This window comes from Mus musculus, chromosome 6, assembly GCF_000001635.26.
Source record: "Mus musculus strain C57BL/6J chromosome 6, GRCm38.p6 C57BL/6J".
NCBI classification, from domain to species: domain Eukaryota; kingdom Metazoa; phylum Chordata; class Mammalia; order Rodentia; family Muridae; genus Mus; species Mus musculus.
The window spans coordinates 64341705-64361088 of NC_000072.6; the positions used below are offsets into that span (position 1 = coordinate 64341705).

The 19384-nt window shown below is 36.5% G+C and overlaps 1 protein-coding gene across 2 annotated transcripts in view; it reads left to right on the forward strand.

Annotated features, from left to right (window-relative positions):
* Positions 1-19384, forward strand: part of Grid2 (glutamate receptor, ionotropic, delta 2) — a 1448316-nt gene that overhangs the window by 1085699 nt on the left and 343233 nt on the right. For both annotated transcript variants that reach the window (NM_001370966.1, NM_008167.3), the window contains exon 11: positions 3859-4171. In NM_001370966.1, the coding sequence (NP_001357895.1) occupies positions 3859-4171 (313 nt within the window). The remainder of the gene's footprint in view (positions 1-3858; positions 4172-19384) is intronic.

Genomic DNA, 19384 nt, shown 5'->3' on the forward strand with positions numbered 1-19384 from the left:
TTTGTACCCTTGGATTTTTGAGAAGTTTCTTCATTGGCCTCGAGCTCACCCAGTAGGCCAGGGTGGCTGCGTAGCAAGTCCCAGTGTTCTGTGTGTGTCCACATTCACAGAGCTGAGATTATAACTGCACAGCTCCTGGCCTCTGTTCTGCCTGTTTGCTTTCTTTATTTTTTTACTTGAATTCTGAGAGTTGAACAAAAGTCCTCAAGCTCCTGTTCCAAGGGCGTGGCTTCCTGGGCTGTATCCTCAACCCCTCTAAAATCACATTTGCAAACTGAATTATCAATACCATCTGGGGAAATATTGACAAATTAGCTGTGTTCATAAGACACATATGTAGAACATAGGATGTAGGTAAGGATTCAGAGTAACCCCTGACTTCATGCCAGGTATCCACATTACTGTGATGTTCACAGCATCACAGTCAGGAACAAACTAGGTAATCACTTGTTGCCTGTAACAATTTATTTCTGATTAAGTTTAGAAAAAAATTGTTCTCAGATTCTCTTTGAGTTAATCTTCTGAGATTGTTATATTTCTTTTTAGTTATACCCATGTGCTGTGTGCTGCCCATCATTCGTGTTTCATGATTTTAAAAAGTACAAATTTTGTATCTCTTTCCAAAGAAAATGCTCTAGCTATGTAATTAGTAAAAGCCATTTGGGAATACATTTACTTATATTCTAGTCTTAATGCTACACTTAATAAAAGCTTAAATAATAATTTCTACATTTAATGTTAGACATGCCATTTAAAAAAATTAAACCTTCCAGAAGAGATGCTTAGTTACTACAAAAAAACTATAAAATACATAAACACTGACAATGCAGAAACACACTTCAAATTTCCAAGTAATTATTCAAGAGGCTAATCTTTTATAATTGCTATAAAACTTTGTAAATTTTGATTTTGCCTCTTTCTTTAAAAGAGATTCTCCTCTGACTGGATGTTGTGGTGCATACCTGTAGGGCTAGCACTTCACATTCAGAAAGGAAGAAGAAAGGCTTTCATCCTGCCTGGGCTACCTAGTTGGACTGTAACAGATGAGAAGGAAGAAAAATAAAGAGAAAACTCCTTTGACTCTAAATATTAACAGAAATCAAGTAGAGAAAAGTCAGTTTATAGGTAATAAGCATTAGAATGTGTATATGTGTGTGTTTGTGTATGCATGCACGTGTGCACGTGTTTGTGCATATGTGTATGTACACTCATAATTTCTGCCTGCCTGAAGTTATGACCTAATAGTGGAAACATATGTTATCAAAATTCATTAAAATATGTGAAAATTATAACTTTTTAAACTGGTGGAATACCTGGGTGTGCAGGCAGCTGTTAATATAAATGCAACTATACTAACAAAGGGTCATGGAAAGATTACCTTGCAAACAGTTCAGATGTTAATCATCTTGAAGGAGTTTTAGGGAGAGAATTCAGACCATGGAAGCAGTGTCTGTGAAGACCATCAGTAAGAAAATGGCGCAGTGTGACCATGCTCATGAATGTCTAGAATTGTGCACCAAAACATGTGTAGCTCATATTATGAAATGAATCATCTTCCTATGATGAGGGCAACCCATTGAAAACCACTTAAAAAAACATGATATAACAGAATCAAATGTGCTCTGAAGAACGATTGCTTGAGTCGCAATACAAAGAGGAAGAAAAGCAGAGTTCAGGGAGATTTGTAGGGGACCAGAAGAATGGTGACAAGAATGGACAGGCGAATGTTCATAAAAGAAAATCAATAATGACAGGTTAGATGGGATCATAAAGGGAAAAATAATGAAACACAGAAAATTATGACATGTTAAACGGTGTCACACATCAAAGCGTATATGTATGGGTGTGAGTGTGTGTGTGTGTGTGTGTGTGTGTGTGTGTGTGTGTGTGTGCACACGCGTGCATGTGCATAGATGTGTCAGATTGAAATGCTGTACTGATTCTGATTTACCTTCCCTGAGTGGACTGAAATTTCTCAGAGGCATGCACAAGTGCTAATATTTAGTGATAATTTAGTCATTTTAGGATCTTTAGACCCATGCAGGTAAAGGTCATATTTATTAACACTTTAGTTCATACAAAATAATGCCCTCATATCTAAATAAATAAATAAATAACCAATAGAGTTTATTATTTAAAATAGTTAGACATACTGAATACGAAAATATCAATACTGGGCCAGCAAGATACAGGTATAGGTACTTGTTCCTAGCCTGATGGCCTCAGTTGGATCCATGGAACCCACTTGGTGGAAAGAGTGAACTGACTCCAGTAAGTTGTCCTCGGACCTTTATTTTCAGGCCACAGTAAACATACAAGAACATTAGCATGTGCACACACATGCACACACACATGCACACACATGCACATGCATGCATTCATACACACCAAACATGGATGTGTGTCTATAAATACACAAACATGCAGACACAGGAGATAAGCTGAATTCTATTTCTATCTTACAAACTTATCCAGACTTCCTAAAGTATGGATTTATTGTAAGTTTGATGATATTTTATAAAAATTTAAAGTAGTTATGAGAAAACCATATAGTTAACACTTGTCCTGTACTTATCAACTGAGACTTGAAAAAGTCACTCAATCTCAACAAGTTTTAGTATCCTAACATAAAATAAAGAAAGAAATGTATAGTTCATAGATAATTATATGGATTAGTGAAATATTTTATTTAGCTGAATAATACAGGCTGAAGCAACAAGTAGATTTTGACCTGGTTTACACATATACACATACATGTGTACATGCATGGTTGCACACATGCAAACCATTACTTTACCTAGAACATGTTAAAAGCTTTATAATTTCAGAAAATTAATTTATTAAAGTTGGTTTTGCAATCCACGTGGCATCTTACTTTTTTCCTCTCTTTTTCTCGGTGCTTAAAGCTAAAATTACACTTCTATGTACTTGCACAAAAGAATTAAAAAGAAGGAAACAGCTAGAAAGTGCTCCACATACAATTTATTGATATTTATATTTGTCCAGAGAAAGCTTCCCTTTGCTTGGAACACTACCACAGACCATTACTTTAAATGAGATGCCTATTTACTTAAATATGTATCCACATATCACAGAATTTGGAGGTAAAGTCATTTATTCCATGCTTTACTGAAACTCTGTAATGTCTCTTAACATGTGCTGTTGTGATCCCTGAGAACCTAAAGACATGCACCAAGAAGAGGAATTTTTATGACATCAAGAAATGACTGTCTCCATGGTCACTAATTGCCTATTGACAGCTTATGAAGATTATACAAGAGAAGCATGGAACCTTTTGACATATGACATTCTAAATCAGCCCTAACAAGTTTAGAGCCCAAAATATAGTCTTTCATGCATAAAAATGTAACCAAGGATAGTGTCAATTAAAGTTTTAAGTGACCTTTCCATGAGTTTACATGTTAAGAATTACTGTACGCCTTGGAAACATTTTCTTAGAATTCTTTGGATATGGTTTTTGGGTTTTGGGTTGTTTGTTTGTTTGTTTGATTTTTTTGCTACTGTGCTAATGATGACTTTGATAAAATGAATTAAAAGAAAAAAGAGACAGTTTATTGAGGTATATCTGCTATATCTGTGTCCTGACTGATTCCACATATACTGGCAATGTGAATGAGGTAATTTGTTTGACTCGGCTGGGACAAGAACTGCAGTAATCTATGCAAAATTCACATAGAGCGTGTCTATAAGAAGTCCCTGCAGTACTTTCAGTTTATATAAAGAAGCTTAAGATGTTGCCTTAGGCATCATTTTTTTCTCCCCCAAGGCAAACTGAAATGCCACAAACTGAATTGTTTTCACACTACTAATGTATTCTTCTCTCTTTCAATTTCCCAGAGAGCTGACATTGGGATTTCAGCTTTAACCATCACTCCAGACCGGGAGAATGTTGTAGATTTTACAACACGCTACATGGACTACTCAGTGGGAGTCCTTCTTCGAAGGGCAGAAAAAACAGTGGATATGTTTGCCTGCCTTGCACCATTTGATCTATCTCTGTGGGCCTGCATTGCTGGCACAGTGCTTCTTGTGGGACTCTTGGTCTACCTCTTAAACTGGCTTAATCCCCCACGATTGCAAATGGGATCGATGACATCTACTACACTCTACAACTCCATGTGGTTTGTGTATGGGTCCTTTGTACAGCAAGGTAAGAGAAAGAGTACATTTTCCTGTTAAGAAGGAAGGAAAATGATGTTTCAAATAATCAGTTAAAATGATTTTGTATATAGCATCAGTAAGGCCTCTTAATGATCTTCACAGCAGTGCTCAGAAGATAACATTTCCTACTGTATCTTAGTGGATCTCAGGCATAGCAGGCTTCCAGCAATAATGGCTGCTTGTCTTTTGATGTAAATTCAGTTTCATCAGCAAAGGCAATGCTGAATGACAGTGATAAGATTTGAAGGGTATCTCAAGGTCAGTTTTTCCTTTCAAACTCTGACTTCCTGAAAAATAGCTTATCTGGCATGAAAATCCTTGCTACTACAGAAAATAATGTTCTATTATTTACATGTGCAAGATAAGTTAGCTCTTGTTCTTCATTCAAGATATTTTCTTTTCTCTGAATATTAATTAGAAGTCCAAAGATATTGCTTAATATGAGTCTATTATAAGAAATTTTATGATTAATAATTCCTGTTAATGTATCATCATTGAATTTACCTTACAATTTCTTTATATCCAAAAGCAGGTCTTTACTTTGTTATCCATACTCAATGAACTCACTTCTTTATAAATCTCTAATTAACTATATGGTTATCCCTATTCCAGAAGAGTATATCTTTTGCATGACCTAATACAGTCTATGGCTATTGTAGAAAATGGAAGAACAAGGGCTAATAGTCTGGCAAATTTAACACAGGCACTGAGCACAAGAAAAAGATGCGAGAACTAACATATAACTGAGTCAGGAGTAAGTGTGGAGAGCCATGGAGAGTCAGGAAATCTGTGTTATTGACTAGATGGAACCAGTGAAACTTCAATAACCACAAAGTCATTGGTAGTGAAGAAGAAAAGAAGAAAAAGCCTGGAGAAAGCTCTCAGCGGTGGCTGGTAACAGTCACGAAAACTTTCTTTTCAGATTCTTCAAGGGAACAATCTGAAGTGTAGTCGCATGCGTGCCTTGTAACAATATTTCAATGAGCTGAGTTTGGTTGATTTCTAACATTTTGTTGGAAAATACAATCAAATTATTCTTGTAAAGGTGTTAATTAGATTGAGTGACAAACTTGTTATTGAAGCAAAGCTTTGTCTTTGATCCATAATATCTCTGCTGACACCTGAGTCCAGAGGCTGAAACAGTTTGTTCATTCAATATACATGTCAATTTTTATGGTTGATTCCAGCTATGGGCTGTCAGTGCAGGCTGTGGTCCGTCCTCGGCTTTCTCTTTGTGAGCTTCTCTACACTTCTTCCCTCCTGGGACATTTGTTCTTGTTCACAGCACTATAGTTGGTGCAGGATTCTATGGTCTCCTTTGTTGAATAATTCCTTCAGAAAATGTTTTGGGTATGCCTGACTTGTCAATTTTCATGACATTTAAAATTAAAATTGTGAAGCTTTTAAGACAACTAAAATGTACTAAAAAGTAACTATTTACTAAATCAAAAACTAAATCTGGCTCAGCTCTGGATAGGTTATTAGCAAGACAATGGTTGAAATGGTAAATTCTGGGTTAACTAAGAAAAATGAGAAGAATCAATAAAACTGAAATACAGAATAAGAGTACAAAGATATCAAGTTTGAACAGAATGAAGTAGCAGGAGTCTTGATGCGATTATAAACAACAGTAGAAATATCCATATGAGTGACTTGGATAGATAGTCATAAAATTGGGCAACTGAGCCTAATTTCTTAAAAATAGGTAGTAGAGGACAAGTCGTCAATATGTATATTCACATTCATGAAGTTAAAAGTTGATGAAAGACCCCAAAGCAGATCAATGAAGAGAAAACAAACCTCCTGTAGCAACCTATAGTTTTGATTGGAGAAAATGAAATGAGCTGCCTGTCAAAGTTCGTCATCAAAACCAAAGGACAGTGGCTAGGCTGGTGACAGACACACCCAGTACTGAATGAAAGAAGAGGTGACATAGCTGGATATAGCTAAGCTGTTTCACTTACCTCTTCCCTTCCCATCAGTGGTGTCCGTGCATAGTTTCAACAACCGTGGGACATTCTGATAACTGAAAATCTACACTGGGCACTCTTGGACTTCAAAATTGTCTAAATATTTACTAGACCACTCTCTGAATGTACAAGCCAGAACCTAAACTCCACAAGGTCAAACACAGAGTTTTTTTTACATATACTCTAAACTCTTCACTCCAGAGACATCTTAACAATAACCTGGTTTCTTCCTGTTTTTCTACCTCCTTCATGCCAGTTCCGACCATTTTACCTCATGAATATTTTAGAAGTAGAAGTTTTGTTTTTTTTTTTTCTCACATGGAGAAATTAGACCAACTTCATTTCTTCCCTGAAGCATAGGTACCCCATAACAACTCTTCCTTTTTCTGACTTTCCCCTGATAATAACTGGTAAGAGCACACATGAGTGAGTGCTTGTGTACATGTGTCTGTGCCTGCATGTGTGTGCATGGGTGTGTGTGTCTGTGCCATGAGAAGCTAACCATAATATTTCCCATATTCACATGTTTTCTTAATGTCTCATCATCATCTGTATACAGGTTTGAACCCTTTATGGTCTGACCATCCAGAACTCGGTTATCTACTGACACTGAGAAATCACAATAAATGGACAATTACTCTAAACCATGCAGTCTGTTTAGATGAGGCGAGCCAAGCTGCTTCTTCTCTGCTATATATATATTTTTTTCCCAGCTCCTGGAGTACTTCTAATGTTACCTTGCTCAGGCTTTAGTCTCACCCCGTGCTCTGATTTGGCCAGTTCCTGCGCATCCTCAAATTCTTACCTTGATTTCCCCTATTTCAAGAATCTTACAGGCTAAGACACTATCTTCATGTTTCTTCACACAGACTTACTTTGGTACTTATAAGTATATGAAAAGAAAAATATCTTTTTTAAGAAAATTTTTATCACCTCTGTATTTTTGTTTTTAAATGAAATTTATTATAAAAATTTCAAATGATTAAAAATGTCATACATCAAACCTAATCAGATCCAAATGCTATACAACTTAATGAACTCGTATACAGTTGATGTTGCATTTCAAAACTGACTATTTTTTTTAAAACTGAGTATTTTTTTAAAAATGAGCATTTTTAAGTACATAATAGTACTTTTTTTCCTTCCTTGTACCTTTGCCCATAACTCAGTGTCTTTTACATTACAAATGGTTTATAAATGTGCACTGAAATGTCAAAGCAAAGCTAAATATTTAAGTCATAATACACAGAGCTAACAGCAGTTATGTGCTTATTAGATTGCAATCTGAAAAAATAGAGTTTTCACTGAAATTCTTCCCCATGACCCCAAATCGTCAAGCTAAAGAAGTTATGTGTACTATGTGCAATATAGCCTCTGTTGAGTACATTTTAAGAGAAAGGGGGATTAATAAATAAGCTCTCATATGTTGTAGAATGATTTCTGAGAGTATCGTTCATAGTGTGGATAGATGGACTTTCTGAATCTTTCTTCATGTCACAAAGAAATGCAGTAGCTCTAGAGCAAAAACAAACATAAAAAAGTTACCTGCATGGTCATCAGGCTTTCCTAGTTCTATAACGATGCAGGGGCTTAATAATATGTTTCATAACATTCTATCAAAACTGCTTTGTTAAATGTTCCCCACAGACTATAGGTTGGCTGTGAATTGCACAAACTCATAATGAAGAATAATGCTGAATTGCATGTAATGAACTGACTTATTTTGGGGGAGCTGCTGTTTGTTCACTGGCTAACAATGAAAAGGTGAAGCCATTAAAAGATACTGAGGTCATTGTTATGCTCTGATTAAAAGTAAATTAAAGGCTCATAAACTCAATGAAAAGAGAATCCATGAGTATCATTGTCCATGCACAAGCAATAGATTTGGACTTAGTGATAATTCCTAATGAAAATACAGTCACGTCAGTGGAAGCACAGCTGTTATTTCAAAATTAAATATTTATTGACACACTCTTTCAGATTGAAGAGGGTTGGACAGGTATTTTGTGTATGATAGATTTCTGAAAAGGAGGCCATAAAGAACTAAGAGCAAAAAAAAATTTTAAATGTATCTGAGTTGTTTACTACTCCTTATTCTAAAAAAAAAAAAAATCAGTGATTTAACAACATTCTGGAAAAACCCAGATTTGGGGATTCAACTGTGTAAAAGCAATATGGTCCATTACAGAGATAAACTCAGTACATCTGTATGGCTAGAACATTGGCACTTGTGAATTAGTTAAATGCAAGAATGAGAGACCAATTTAATATGTTCTGTTTGCATTTTATATTATCCCTTATCACCGTTATCTGCACCTCTTTCCTTGAAGCTAGCATATTAAAAACACTGGAGGCTGAGTTTTAAAGACCCTCTAACAGGTTGGTCATTGTTAGTGACTCTAACGCAGTTGAAGCTTAATTGACTTGCTCACAGAAGTGACTCTGTAATTTGTTGTTTATGAACAAACTGTAAAGGGAAATGCTGAGTTTTTCTCCTGTGGTTTTGTCTGATTTAAAGAACCGTAAGTGCTTATAGCCATGAATATGTCTGTCAGCCAGAATCCTTTGCATAGCAACAGTGTCCCAGGAATAGGATGAACAGAAAGAAGAACAAGGAACAAATCGAATATGAGTGCCATGCCCAACCTAGATATTTGAATATGTTAATAAATAGGAAAAACTAATATTTGTTTTATTTATTGAGAATTTCATACGATATATTTTTATCATATTTTTCTCATTCCACAACTTCTCCCAGACCAGCATATACACAATACACAACTTCATATTCTCTCTCTCTCTCTCTCTCTCTCTCACACACACACACACACACACACACACACACACACACACACACACACAATAAACTATGGATTCTATGGATTCCAGTTCTTTTGGTCACTACTCCTAAGCATAGCATTTGCCTGCAGTGTGGCTGATATTCCTAGTTTTGCTCCAATAAAAAAATATGGTTTTCCTCCTTTCAGTAGCTATTACTTACAAAGCACTTCTCAGCTAAGGATGGAACTTTGTACCTTCTCTGTGGTGAGATTTTGCCTGTGTGAGTTTGTCAGAGTCTTCATGAGTTCACATGTGCATTTTCTCTGTCACATCTAGAAAATGCTCTTTTCTTAAAATCATCCACTATCCCTGGCTCTTAAAATCTTTCCAGTCCCTCTTCGCCATAGGACCCTGAGCCTTTAAGGAAAGGGATGACAGAGACTTCCCATTTATAGCTGACAACTCTAAAGTCTCTCACTCTCTGCATGAAAGACCTAATATTTGTAAGACTGTTCTATGTCATATTGATGTTTCTTAATAAATTGGAGCCCAGCAAAACCACTTCCAATTATAGGAACAGATAAAGTTATTGAAAACAGAAAAAGAGGAAAACTCTTTTGTTAGTTTTGAGGATCAAAGAGGTCTCCATATGCTAGTGATGAAGAGAAAAGGGGCCCGTAGGAGTGGTAGGAAAGCTCAAAATAACTCCATGCTTCTGCCCAAGACTTAACATAAGAGGCAACCCACCGGCTTTCAAATCTCAGGATAATTTTTGAAGGTAATAAAACTCTTCCCAGTGCCTGGTAGATTACATTGTGACATAGAATCACATCTTTATCATTTCCACAAAAGAGCCAGTCTTCACCACTGAGGCAGGAAACAGAGGAGACTTGAGAGAACAACAGTGCCTTTAAAACTTTAGATGGAATAACTCAGAAACCCCTATTTTAATAATGTACAGCTCAAATAAGAAATCCCAAGTATTGAGGATGTAAGATTGAATAGCGAAGTCACTTCTTTGTAACAGTATCTGATATTTCACATTCAATTTGAATATAACAGAAACACTCTCAGCTAGCTAGCTCAGGTGTTTACTGACAGCAATAACGTCAGGGAGAATGGAATTTCCAGTAACAGTTGACTGGGCTATAAAGACAGATTTCTTCCCATATTCTGTTCAGTCATGAGTAACTCAAAAAGATGTCTGTAATTTTTATTTGTGTTCAAACGACATCTACGTTGTTGCTAATTATGATCGACAGTCATAACCAAGGCAGTGCCAAGAACACACAGAGCTGCCATAGCCTCTTTAAAATCTCCCCATGTGGCTTTACACTTTAGAACATGAGAGTGTCCCCTCGGCCATTCTGGTAACAACAGAATTCTCTGCCATGGAAGCAAATTTTCAAGGAGGGTGACCAGAGAATGGCAAGGATGTGATGTGAGTGAGTTAGTTTAGCTCTCTATGGACCGTAAGGAGCTAAAAGATGACCCCACGAGGCACAGGCATGTAACATGCTCTTATCGACAGTCTCTGTTCCTGTGACCCTTCTGATTAAGACAGAAAACCTTCCCTTGTTAAACCGGCTTTGTCATGGTTAAAAGTAATTTTAAAATTATAAAGCACAAATCAGACTACGCTTAGAGTAAGAACATATGCAGACTATTTTCTTGAATCCTAAGAACTCCATATGAAGATATTTCTTAATGAAAAGTATGATTGCTTAAATAAAACCAAGAAGTAGCTTCCCATGAAAATATTTAGCAAATTCAAAGGTGATTTTAAACAAATATACCTTTAATGATGGAATAAATGAGAGAAAGGGCACATGTTCCAGACCATTTAAAATAACTTTCCCTAGCATGTAAATTGTCTTTGGTTTTTAGAGATTAATATTACAGTTTACCTCAGCTTAGGAAAGAAGCATAGAAACAAATATTGCTGATGGGACTTATCCTAGGGGTGGTTTAGGACTGATTAGATAAATAATTGGGCTCAAGGGACCACAGATCATGTAGAAAACAACAGTTTAGAATATAAATTTAGAAATTCAACTTTAGATTGACATGCTAAAACCTTCATCCAGTTTCCCCTCTTATCTATGAATATATAGTTAGATACATAAGACTGATATCTGTATCCCTTAAAATGGTAGAAACTATCCATGCCCTTCAAAAACCAGTCCAACATTTGAAACCCTACGACTGGATTTGGCCCAGCTCATCATTACATACAATCTGATTGTAATGCACCCTTTGCTAGGTGATGGATTCTCACCACCAGATTAAAACCTAGAAATGTAATAATGGCCTTGAGGTATGTCAGTAGTCGTTGTTTAAGATTAATTTATTTTCACTGTATGCATGTGGGTATTTTGCCTGTGTGGATGCCCATGCACCAGGTGTATGGCTTGTGCTTATGGAGGCCAGAAGAAGATGTCAAATCCTCTGGAACTAGAGTTACAGAAGGTTGTGAGGTGCCATGTGCATATTAAGTCCAGGTTATCTAGAAGAGCTCTTAACAGCTAAGTCATTTCTCCAGACCTAAGAGACACCTTTTTCCCTAAAACTCTTGAATGATACAAACAAACATACGTACATACATCACACACACACACACACACACACACACACACACACACACACATATACATATACACACACACATACACTCACACACACACACACACACACATATTCCAAAGTATAATTGGCAGTGCAAATTCATATTATATACCTTGCCATATATATCACGGTCTGACATTTGTAAGCTGCATGCTTTTCTTTTTTTTCAGAGCTAAGAACCAAATACAGTGCCTTACACTTGGCTAGGCAAGCACTCTACCACTAAGATAAATCTCCAACTTTATAAACTATACGCTTTGTGGCAATTTGTGTGTTTCATTCTTGTGTCCTCAGGTGCGTGAAAACTTACGCATGCATCAGACTAAGCATGACCCTATTACTTCTCTATGGACACATGAAATTGTTCTTTGATTTGTGGCCATGGATTAAATTTATATCCCCCTAATGTTTGTAACCTCCAAGTTAACAACCCGTTTGAGACTGGCACACAGCCTGTTCTGTCTACTTCAGTTGTTTTCTAGCCATTAACATTTATATCCAAGTTCAACTTTTTCATGTCCTAAAAGCAATCCTTATGCCTTTCCTAATTTAAATTCTTCCTTCTTCTGGGAGCATCTACTTAGATATTAAATATGAATTATGTATGTAGTCACAAAAATGAACAGAACAACATGGTATCTGTCTTCGAGAATTTTAAAATGCACAATGAAACAAAATAACAAACACACAGAGCCACCATGGTACCTTAGCCTTTACGTTTGAGAAACTGAGGTGCTACTGAGACAATATGCCTTCTCCTTATAATTAAATTATCTGTGAAGCATGAAGAGTTGTTGATGGTATTCTGTTGTAACTTGAATCCTCTCAAGCATCCCTAGTGTGCCATCTTTCTTTTAGAGCACAGGGTGATTTTGCTGTATCAGCCAGGATTGACTGTGAGCAGCACAACTCTGTTCTATTATTTTACTGTTCAAAGGGTTAAGGCCATTTAGTCTTTATCCTCTGCCTTACATCACCACCCAAGGAGTGTTATGCTCCAGAAATGCATTGCCTGGAGTGTGCTGCTGCTTAATAAATCACTCCATCTTGTTTATCTTTCTCTTGACATATATCTAGCAGCAGGAACCATTATCCAGTGCCAATGTTAAGTTCTATTGACATTTACTCTTAATTAACTACACTATTGCCAAAAAGTTTTGCATTGGTAACATATTGTCTTTATTTAACGCTGCCTTGTACAGAGAGAAAAATGAGTTTGAAATAACTGAAATCTCTTTGCTATGTTTCTAGAAAACTGGTTCATGTTCCTTCATAAACTTCATATTTCAATTACTTTCATATATTAATTAAGCATCTTAGTGATCATATGCAATAGGCAATGTGCTTGCTACATAGATACTAAAGAGCTCAAGTTGTTCAGAAAAAAAAATGGTTCAGGTTGAGTGCTCTTAAAGCCTTAGATGATATGGTTTTAATTTCCATTGAAGCCTTTTTAGAAATCTAATATTGAGCAAATTCTGAAGAGTAGGCAGGGAGACTGAAGAGAGCATAGAGCACGGAGAGAGAAAGCACACATGGTCAGGCACAGGGACAAAGGACCCGTACCAGATCAGTCTTAGAGCAGATGAGGTGAGGGAGTTACATGTGCAGAGACTGTGGGTCTTAGGCTATGAGTTCTATAGTGTCAGAAGTGAAGACTCAAAAAAAAAAGAGTGTTTTTAGAGAAAACACACAATTTTTAGAGAAAGCATCAATAAACAAACTTTTCTGGTTTTCCTGTTTTCAAATCTCCAGCACATGGCGAACGTTAACAGTTTTTCAAAAATGTAAACTTAAATCTAAATGAGCTATGCTTATATTTTATCCATTGATAGCTATCAAAGGAGATTTGTATTGGTCATAAAATATATTTATAAATTGTACTTTTTAATATCTCTAGCTCAAGATCCACTGTAAAGGTCAGGGAGCTGTTACCTATGCCTGGCAACACATGAACAGCCAATCAAAAGCTGCCTCCTCTTTAAAGCTTTATTTTTAATAATTATATATTCGTAGAAATTGTTGTGATGGCTCCATCTATAAATACAATCTATATTGATCATTTCCATCTACCCTTCTTTGAACCCTACTCCACAAACATCGGTCCCAGTCTATAGCAGTCACTTCTATTCTCACGACAATTTTCTATATTCATTTTAATATTTTTTTGAGTAGGCTAATTAGAAAGAACATGGAGCTGCTATTACTAACTTTACACTCTCCAGTTTCAGTAATTTTTATATAAAATCATGATTACATTTTTGTTTCTAGATAATACTCAACTATTTATAAATACCAAATTTAAATTATCCACTCAAAACTGCTTATACTGTTTTTAGTCATAGATATACTAATACCCTTCCTAGTTAGCACGGAAGGATTCCTTTCTCTCCATATCCTCAGAAGTACTTGCTCCTTTTATTTTTATAATAATATTATAATTATAATGATATGGAATTTCATTATAGTTTTGATCTGCATTTCATTGGTGATGAATAATACTGGACATTTCGTGTGTATTTTTGACACTTATACCTTTGTGCACTTAAACTGGATCGTTTATGTTTGTGTTTGTGTTGTGTTAAGTTTTTTTACTTTAACTTTGGGCCATATGGACACCCAATAAATATTTTATCTCAGTCTGTAGGTTTTCTCATCTTTATATTGATCATTTCAGTTAGAGATAAACACATGAATTATTTATGAGTTCTTTATTCTGTTTTTCCAGTTTATGCATCTGGTTTTATAGTTATACCATGCTGTTTTCCTGAACATGGTATTGTAACATGCCTTGATATTAGCACTTAACATTAATAGTAATGTTAGAATTTGTCTTGATTAAGAGAATTATCTTGAGGGGTAAAACATTTATTTTGACTCTAGTTTCAGAACTGATGGTCTATTATGGTGGAGGATGACTTGGCATACTAACTAGTTCCCTCCTTACTGTCCAGGCAGCAGAACACTGCTGCAAGAGGATGCAGTAGAGCACTTCCTCAGCACATACCTTCAGCAACAACCTCCAACCAGGGCTTAACCTCCAACACCCACTATCAACAATACTATCAGGGAATTGAGAGATTAATCATTAGACCCTTAGGTTTAATTATCTCTATAAATACTTTTGCAGAGAGAGAAAGAGATAAGTGATTTACCAATGTCTTCAGTCCAATCAAGTCAGCAACCAAAAAGGCCATCTTTTATCCTTGTAATTTATTCTCCTTGGTCTTCGGGCTCCTAGAAAGAGCAGTAAGCACTCTTAGCCACTGAGTCATCTGTCCAGCTACATGTTTACAGTTTTTCCTTTCCCAGAGTCTTCTTCCTTCCTTTTACTTGGTGTGAGTCCTCCTGGCACATTGTCTTCATTCAGATTGTGCTCCTCACCAGTATTTAGAGGGAAAACTGATGGCAGTAACAGATGCAATTATTTGACTGCAACCCCAGTGGTAATATGCAGTAGGAAATACTTGCCTTCTTCATTTATGTGTCCAATGAGGTTGGGAGTCAATAGCATTAGGAAGCTGATTGGGATAAAAATATAATTTGCATTATTTTAGAACCAAAAGCACTAATAATTAGTAAAGTGAGGAGGTAATTTGGAGAGACGGGGATGTTATAAATGAAAGGGAAAGTTAGAGGGTTAGAGGTGTGAGAAATAATAAGGTATTGTCATCAGGTACAGAGAAGGGAAGGTCAGTCTATCTATAACCAAAAACAAAACTAGCCAATTAAAATATGAAACATAACTAATACTATAAGGTCCCAGGCTTCTCAAGTGGTAGAATAATTATGTCACATGCATGACACCTTAGTCTGAATCCCAGTACTAAAAAAATTAAAATGAACTGGAATAGTGGCTCATTGGATAAAAGCACTTTTCAGATAAGCAGAAGAATGTGCAGAAGCCATATTTAAAAACCCAGATGCATAGCATCAAGATCTGTAATCACTGCATTTCTATGAGGAGATAGGAGATAGAGGTAGGATATACCCAAAAGGCTTATAGGTTAGCCAACTTCACCCATGCAGAAGGAAGGAAACTAAGAAGAGACCCTGATTCATATATGTTAGACGATAATGAGTGACTCCTAAGATTATCTTCTAACCTCAGTCTGCACACCATGCCATATAGATGCTTCCCATTTACACAAACACACATGTGCAACACTGAAACATACAAACACACACACACATACACACAAACACATACCAAACAATATTATTATTATCATTATATTATAATAAACTTGAGTTAAGTTTGAGCCAATGTACTTAATGTATTAGAATTGGGGAAACCTACTTTCTCCAGATGGACTCTAGCAGTTCAGCCAGTAGGTGTTATGCACATCAGAATATGTGAGGTGTACTGTGGGACAACTCTGAAAATAGAAGTGGTGGATCCTGTCAGGCTTCTTTAATTTTCACAATCATCGTTTATATTGTCTCTGTTACCTGTCAGGGTCTCTCCCTTTAGTTCACTGCTCTGTACGAGAGGTCTGAATCACATCTGAATGGACATTGATATGGGTCCAAGCATTCCAAAGGTAGATGTGGAAACAAGAACCACAGCCTACACTCCCCTATGCCCACACCCAGTCTTTTCAACAGTAAAAATGTGTGGTGATCAATTAGAAAGATATGCATAGATTCTAGAGCATCAAAATTTGCATTGTTTCTCTTTGTTACTACTTTGAGGATGCCCAACTAGAATTTGGATACTAACCTCCCACCCAGAAGAACCCAGCTGGGGGCAGGGTGAAGGTTAGGGAAGGAGACTTTTGTCCTCTTGGTTCTTTAGGCTGCAGTGCCTGCCAGGTGTTGCACATAATAGGGTAAGACTGGTGGCAGGCAACATTCTTCTTAGATGGGGATGGACAGGACCTGCAGAGAGCAAAGACAGCATGAGCCAAACACAGTTGGAAATAGGAACTTTTTCTCCAGCTCTTAGGCATGCACTGTGCACGCAGGAGAAAGCCAGAGTCACTTTCCAAAGCCATATTTGGCACATGAGGCAAGTAGCTGCTGAGCCAGTATAGTAGATGTCTTTAGATTCCTGGGGGTGGGAATCTCACACATAGAACTGTCCAAGTTCAGGTACTAAGTGCCTTCCACTTAGGGCTTCTGGTTATAACACCAAGAAGGTTATTGGAGGCTCTACCTGGGCATTACCTGTAGTGACAGCATGTAAGGGAGATCATTTTCTTCTAAAAATGTTTGTCAGAACTAATGGAGGAGAGAAAGCAGAGAAAAGCATAAAAGTATAGGCATTCTCATTTCTTTTAGAACTTTTTAATTTCTCTGGAAACAAGTAACAGCTAAATAAAAGCTAGGGGTGTGTGTGTGTGTGTGTGTGTGTGTGTGTGTGTGTGTGTGTGTGTGTGTGTTTGTGCGTGCGCACACACGTGTGCTCATTTCTATTAGGCACGAATAGTAAGAATTTCTATGCTAAAGCAAATTGCTAAGAACGCCTTTCTTTTAGGGTAGGCTCAGGTGTAGTGCCGTCATTCCCAAATAAAGAGTATTAAGCCTCTCCACAGAGAACTCTTGAAGAAAAAAAAAACTTTAAGAGTTTTCTTGCTCCTTTTGCTTATTTGAAATATATATCCTCTGTTTTATCCACAAAGATCTCCCTATCAGCCAACATTCTTAATGGCATCAGAATCTTTTGCTTCTCTTGCAGAAAAAAAAAATCTATAACCTCCTACCCCCAATTTTCTTTCTCGAGGCCAGCTCTTTCTATTTAAAATTTTTTTTTGATTTTAAAATCTCTAGTCATTTGGTCACAGAAGGCCATCTGATGGAAAGGATTAAACAGCCAGAGCTTTGGCCGAGGAAGGAATCTGTAAACTCAGCAGTAGCCCACGGAAGCCTTCCTTTGCAAAGATGAACGCTGCATCCAATAGGGTGCACTTCATCTCAAGGCCATAAAAAAATTAAGGTCAAATTGTCTGTTGCCCAGAATATAGTGCAAGCGGCCCTTCTGCCATTGATGTAAATAATTGTATAAATTCATGATACTTCTGAAACACTATTTTTTTCAAGAAGCCTTTAATCCCTTGAATTCAGAAAGGGGTTTAGGCTAAAAAGTGAAAATTAAAGTGCTCACCCTGATGTTCATTGATTTTTAATTTTTTTCCTTGTGAGTTAGTATTGACCCAAATGACATTATACAAATGCTGACTTAAATTGTGTTAAGCAAGTTAGAAATTACATTTGATGACCTGAATAATTCATTAAGAGGGATAAACTTAAAAGCCTGCTTCTGTAGCACAAATACTTTCTTTTATAATAGTGTAAGATATTGAAGCTGGCTATATGTAACATCTAGGGTGTACACTTTTGAGTTGAAATGAATACATTCATACTGCCAAATTATATGCAACACATATCTAACTGATGAACCAAAAGAGAGTAATTTGCCTAAGGAAAAATCATTCCATGCACTAAAAGGCAATTTAACATGCATTTACACAAAGAGAAGCTTAGAAAATGAAGAGAAATTACAGAGGTCAGCCTTGTAAGCTGGCCATGTTCACTTGGTGTATTTCAAAACTTGACTGCAATGCAATTTAAACCCTGCATCTCTATTATTTGAGATGATCATTAAATTGAGGTAGCATGTCATCTGAGAAAATTATAAATAATTACATCAGTTTTTATCCAAATTTTACGATATAGATAATTCCATGTAACATGCAAATATGAAGATTTATTACAAATGAATAACATATTGCAGGTGATTTATATGTGGGTTTTTTTTCATTTTTGGATGGTGTATACACTTTATTATAACACTAATTGACCAAGTTGGCAGCAAAACAGAAAATGTGGTCTTTAAAACCAAAAATCTATAGTTCTATTCTTTGGTTTGGTTTTTTTTTTTTTCATTTTAAGTATTATCTTAATAGTTATACCAAATTATCATTTTCATTTAAAATAGCAATTTTTACTATTTTCTACTGTGTCATGACAGTTCAATATGTGTCATCTTTTTAAAAAAGTAACCAAAATGTTTACTCTATGTGTATTTTCTGAGGTAAATTAATTTTACAAACCTGCTGGTAGCATAATTATAATTACCTCAAGCAAAATGTCCAAAGGAACTAGGAATGGGAAACCTACTGGGACAAAGCTACCATAACCATTCCTGAAAATATAAATTTAAATTTTGAATGTGAACCTCTTATACTGTTAAATAAAATGAAACAAATCTCACAGGGGTGGGAGACATGTAAATATTATTGAAATCTTTTGCCCTTGTTTTGCTTGTATATTTTTTCTTTTTCTATTTATTTATTTATTTATTTTTTTTACTTATTCACTTTATCTCACTCACTGTACTAGTCCTAGTCACCAACTCCCAAAATTCTTCCCCCATCTACCACCCCTTTCCCCTCTGAGCAGGTGCCTTCCCCTTTGGATATCCTCTCACCCTGGCATTTCAAGCTAGGTACTTCCTCTCCCACTGACAAGTCAGCCCAACTAGAAGACCATATCCCAACTACAGGTAACAGCTTTAGGGATAGCGACGCACCCCCCCCCCCCTTTCTAGCTGGTTGAGACCCACATGACGACCAAGCTGCACATCTGCTACATATGAGCAGGGAGGTGTAGGTTTAGCCCATGTATGTTTTTTGGTTGGTGGTTCAGTCTCTGAGAACCCCAAGGGTCCAGCTTAGTTGATTCTGGCGGACTTCCTGTAGAGTTTCTATCCCTTGAGAGGCCCACAATCTTTCCTCCTATTCTTTCGTAAGAGTTGCCAAGCTCCATCCACTGTTTGGCTGTGGGTGTCTGTATCTGTCTGAGTCAGCTACTGCATGGAGCTG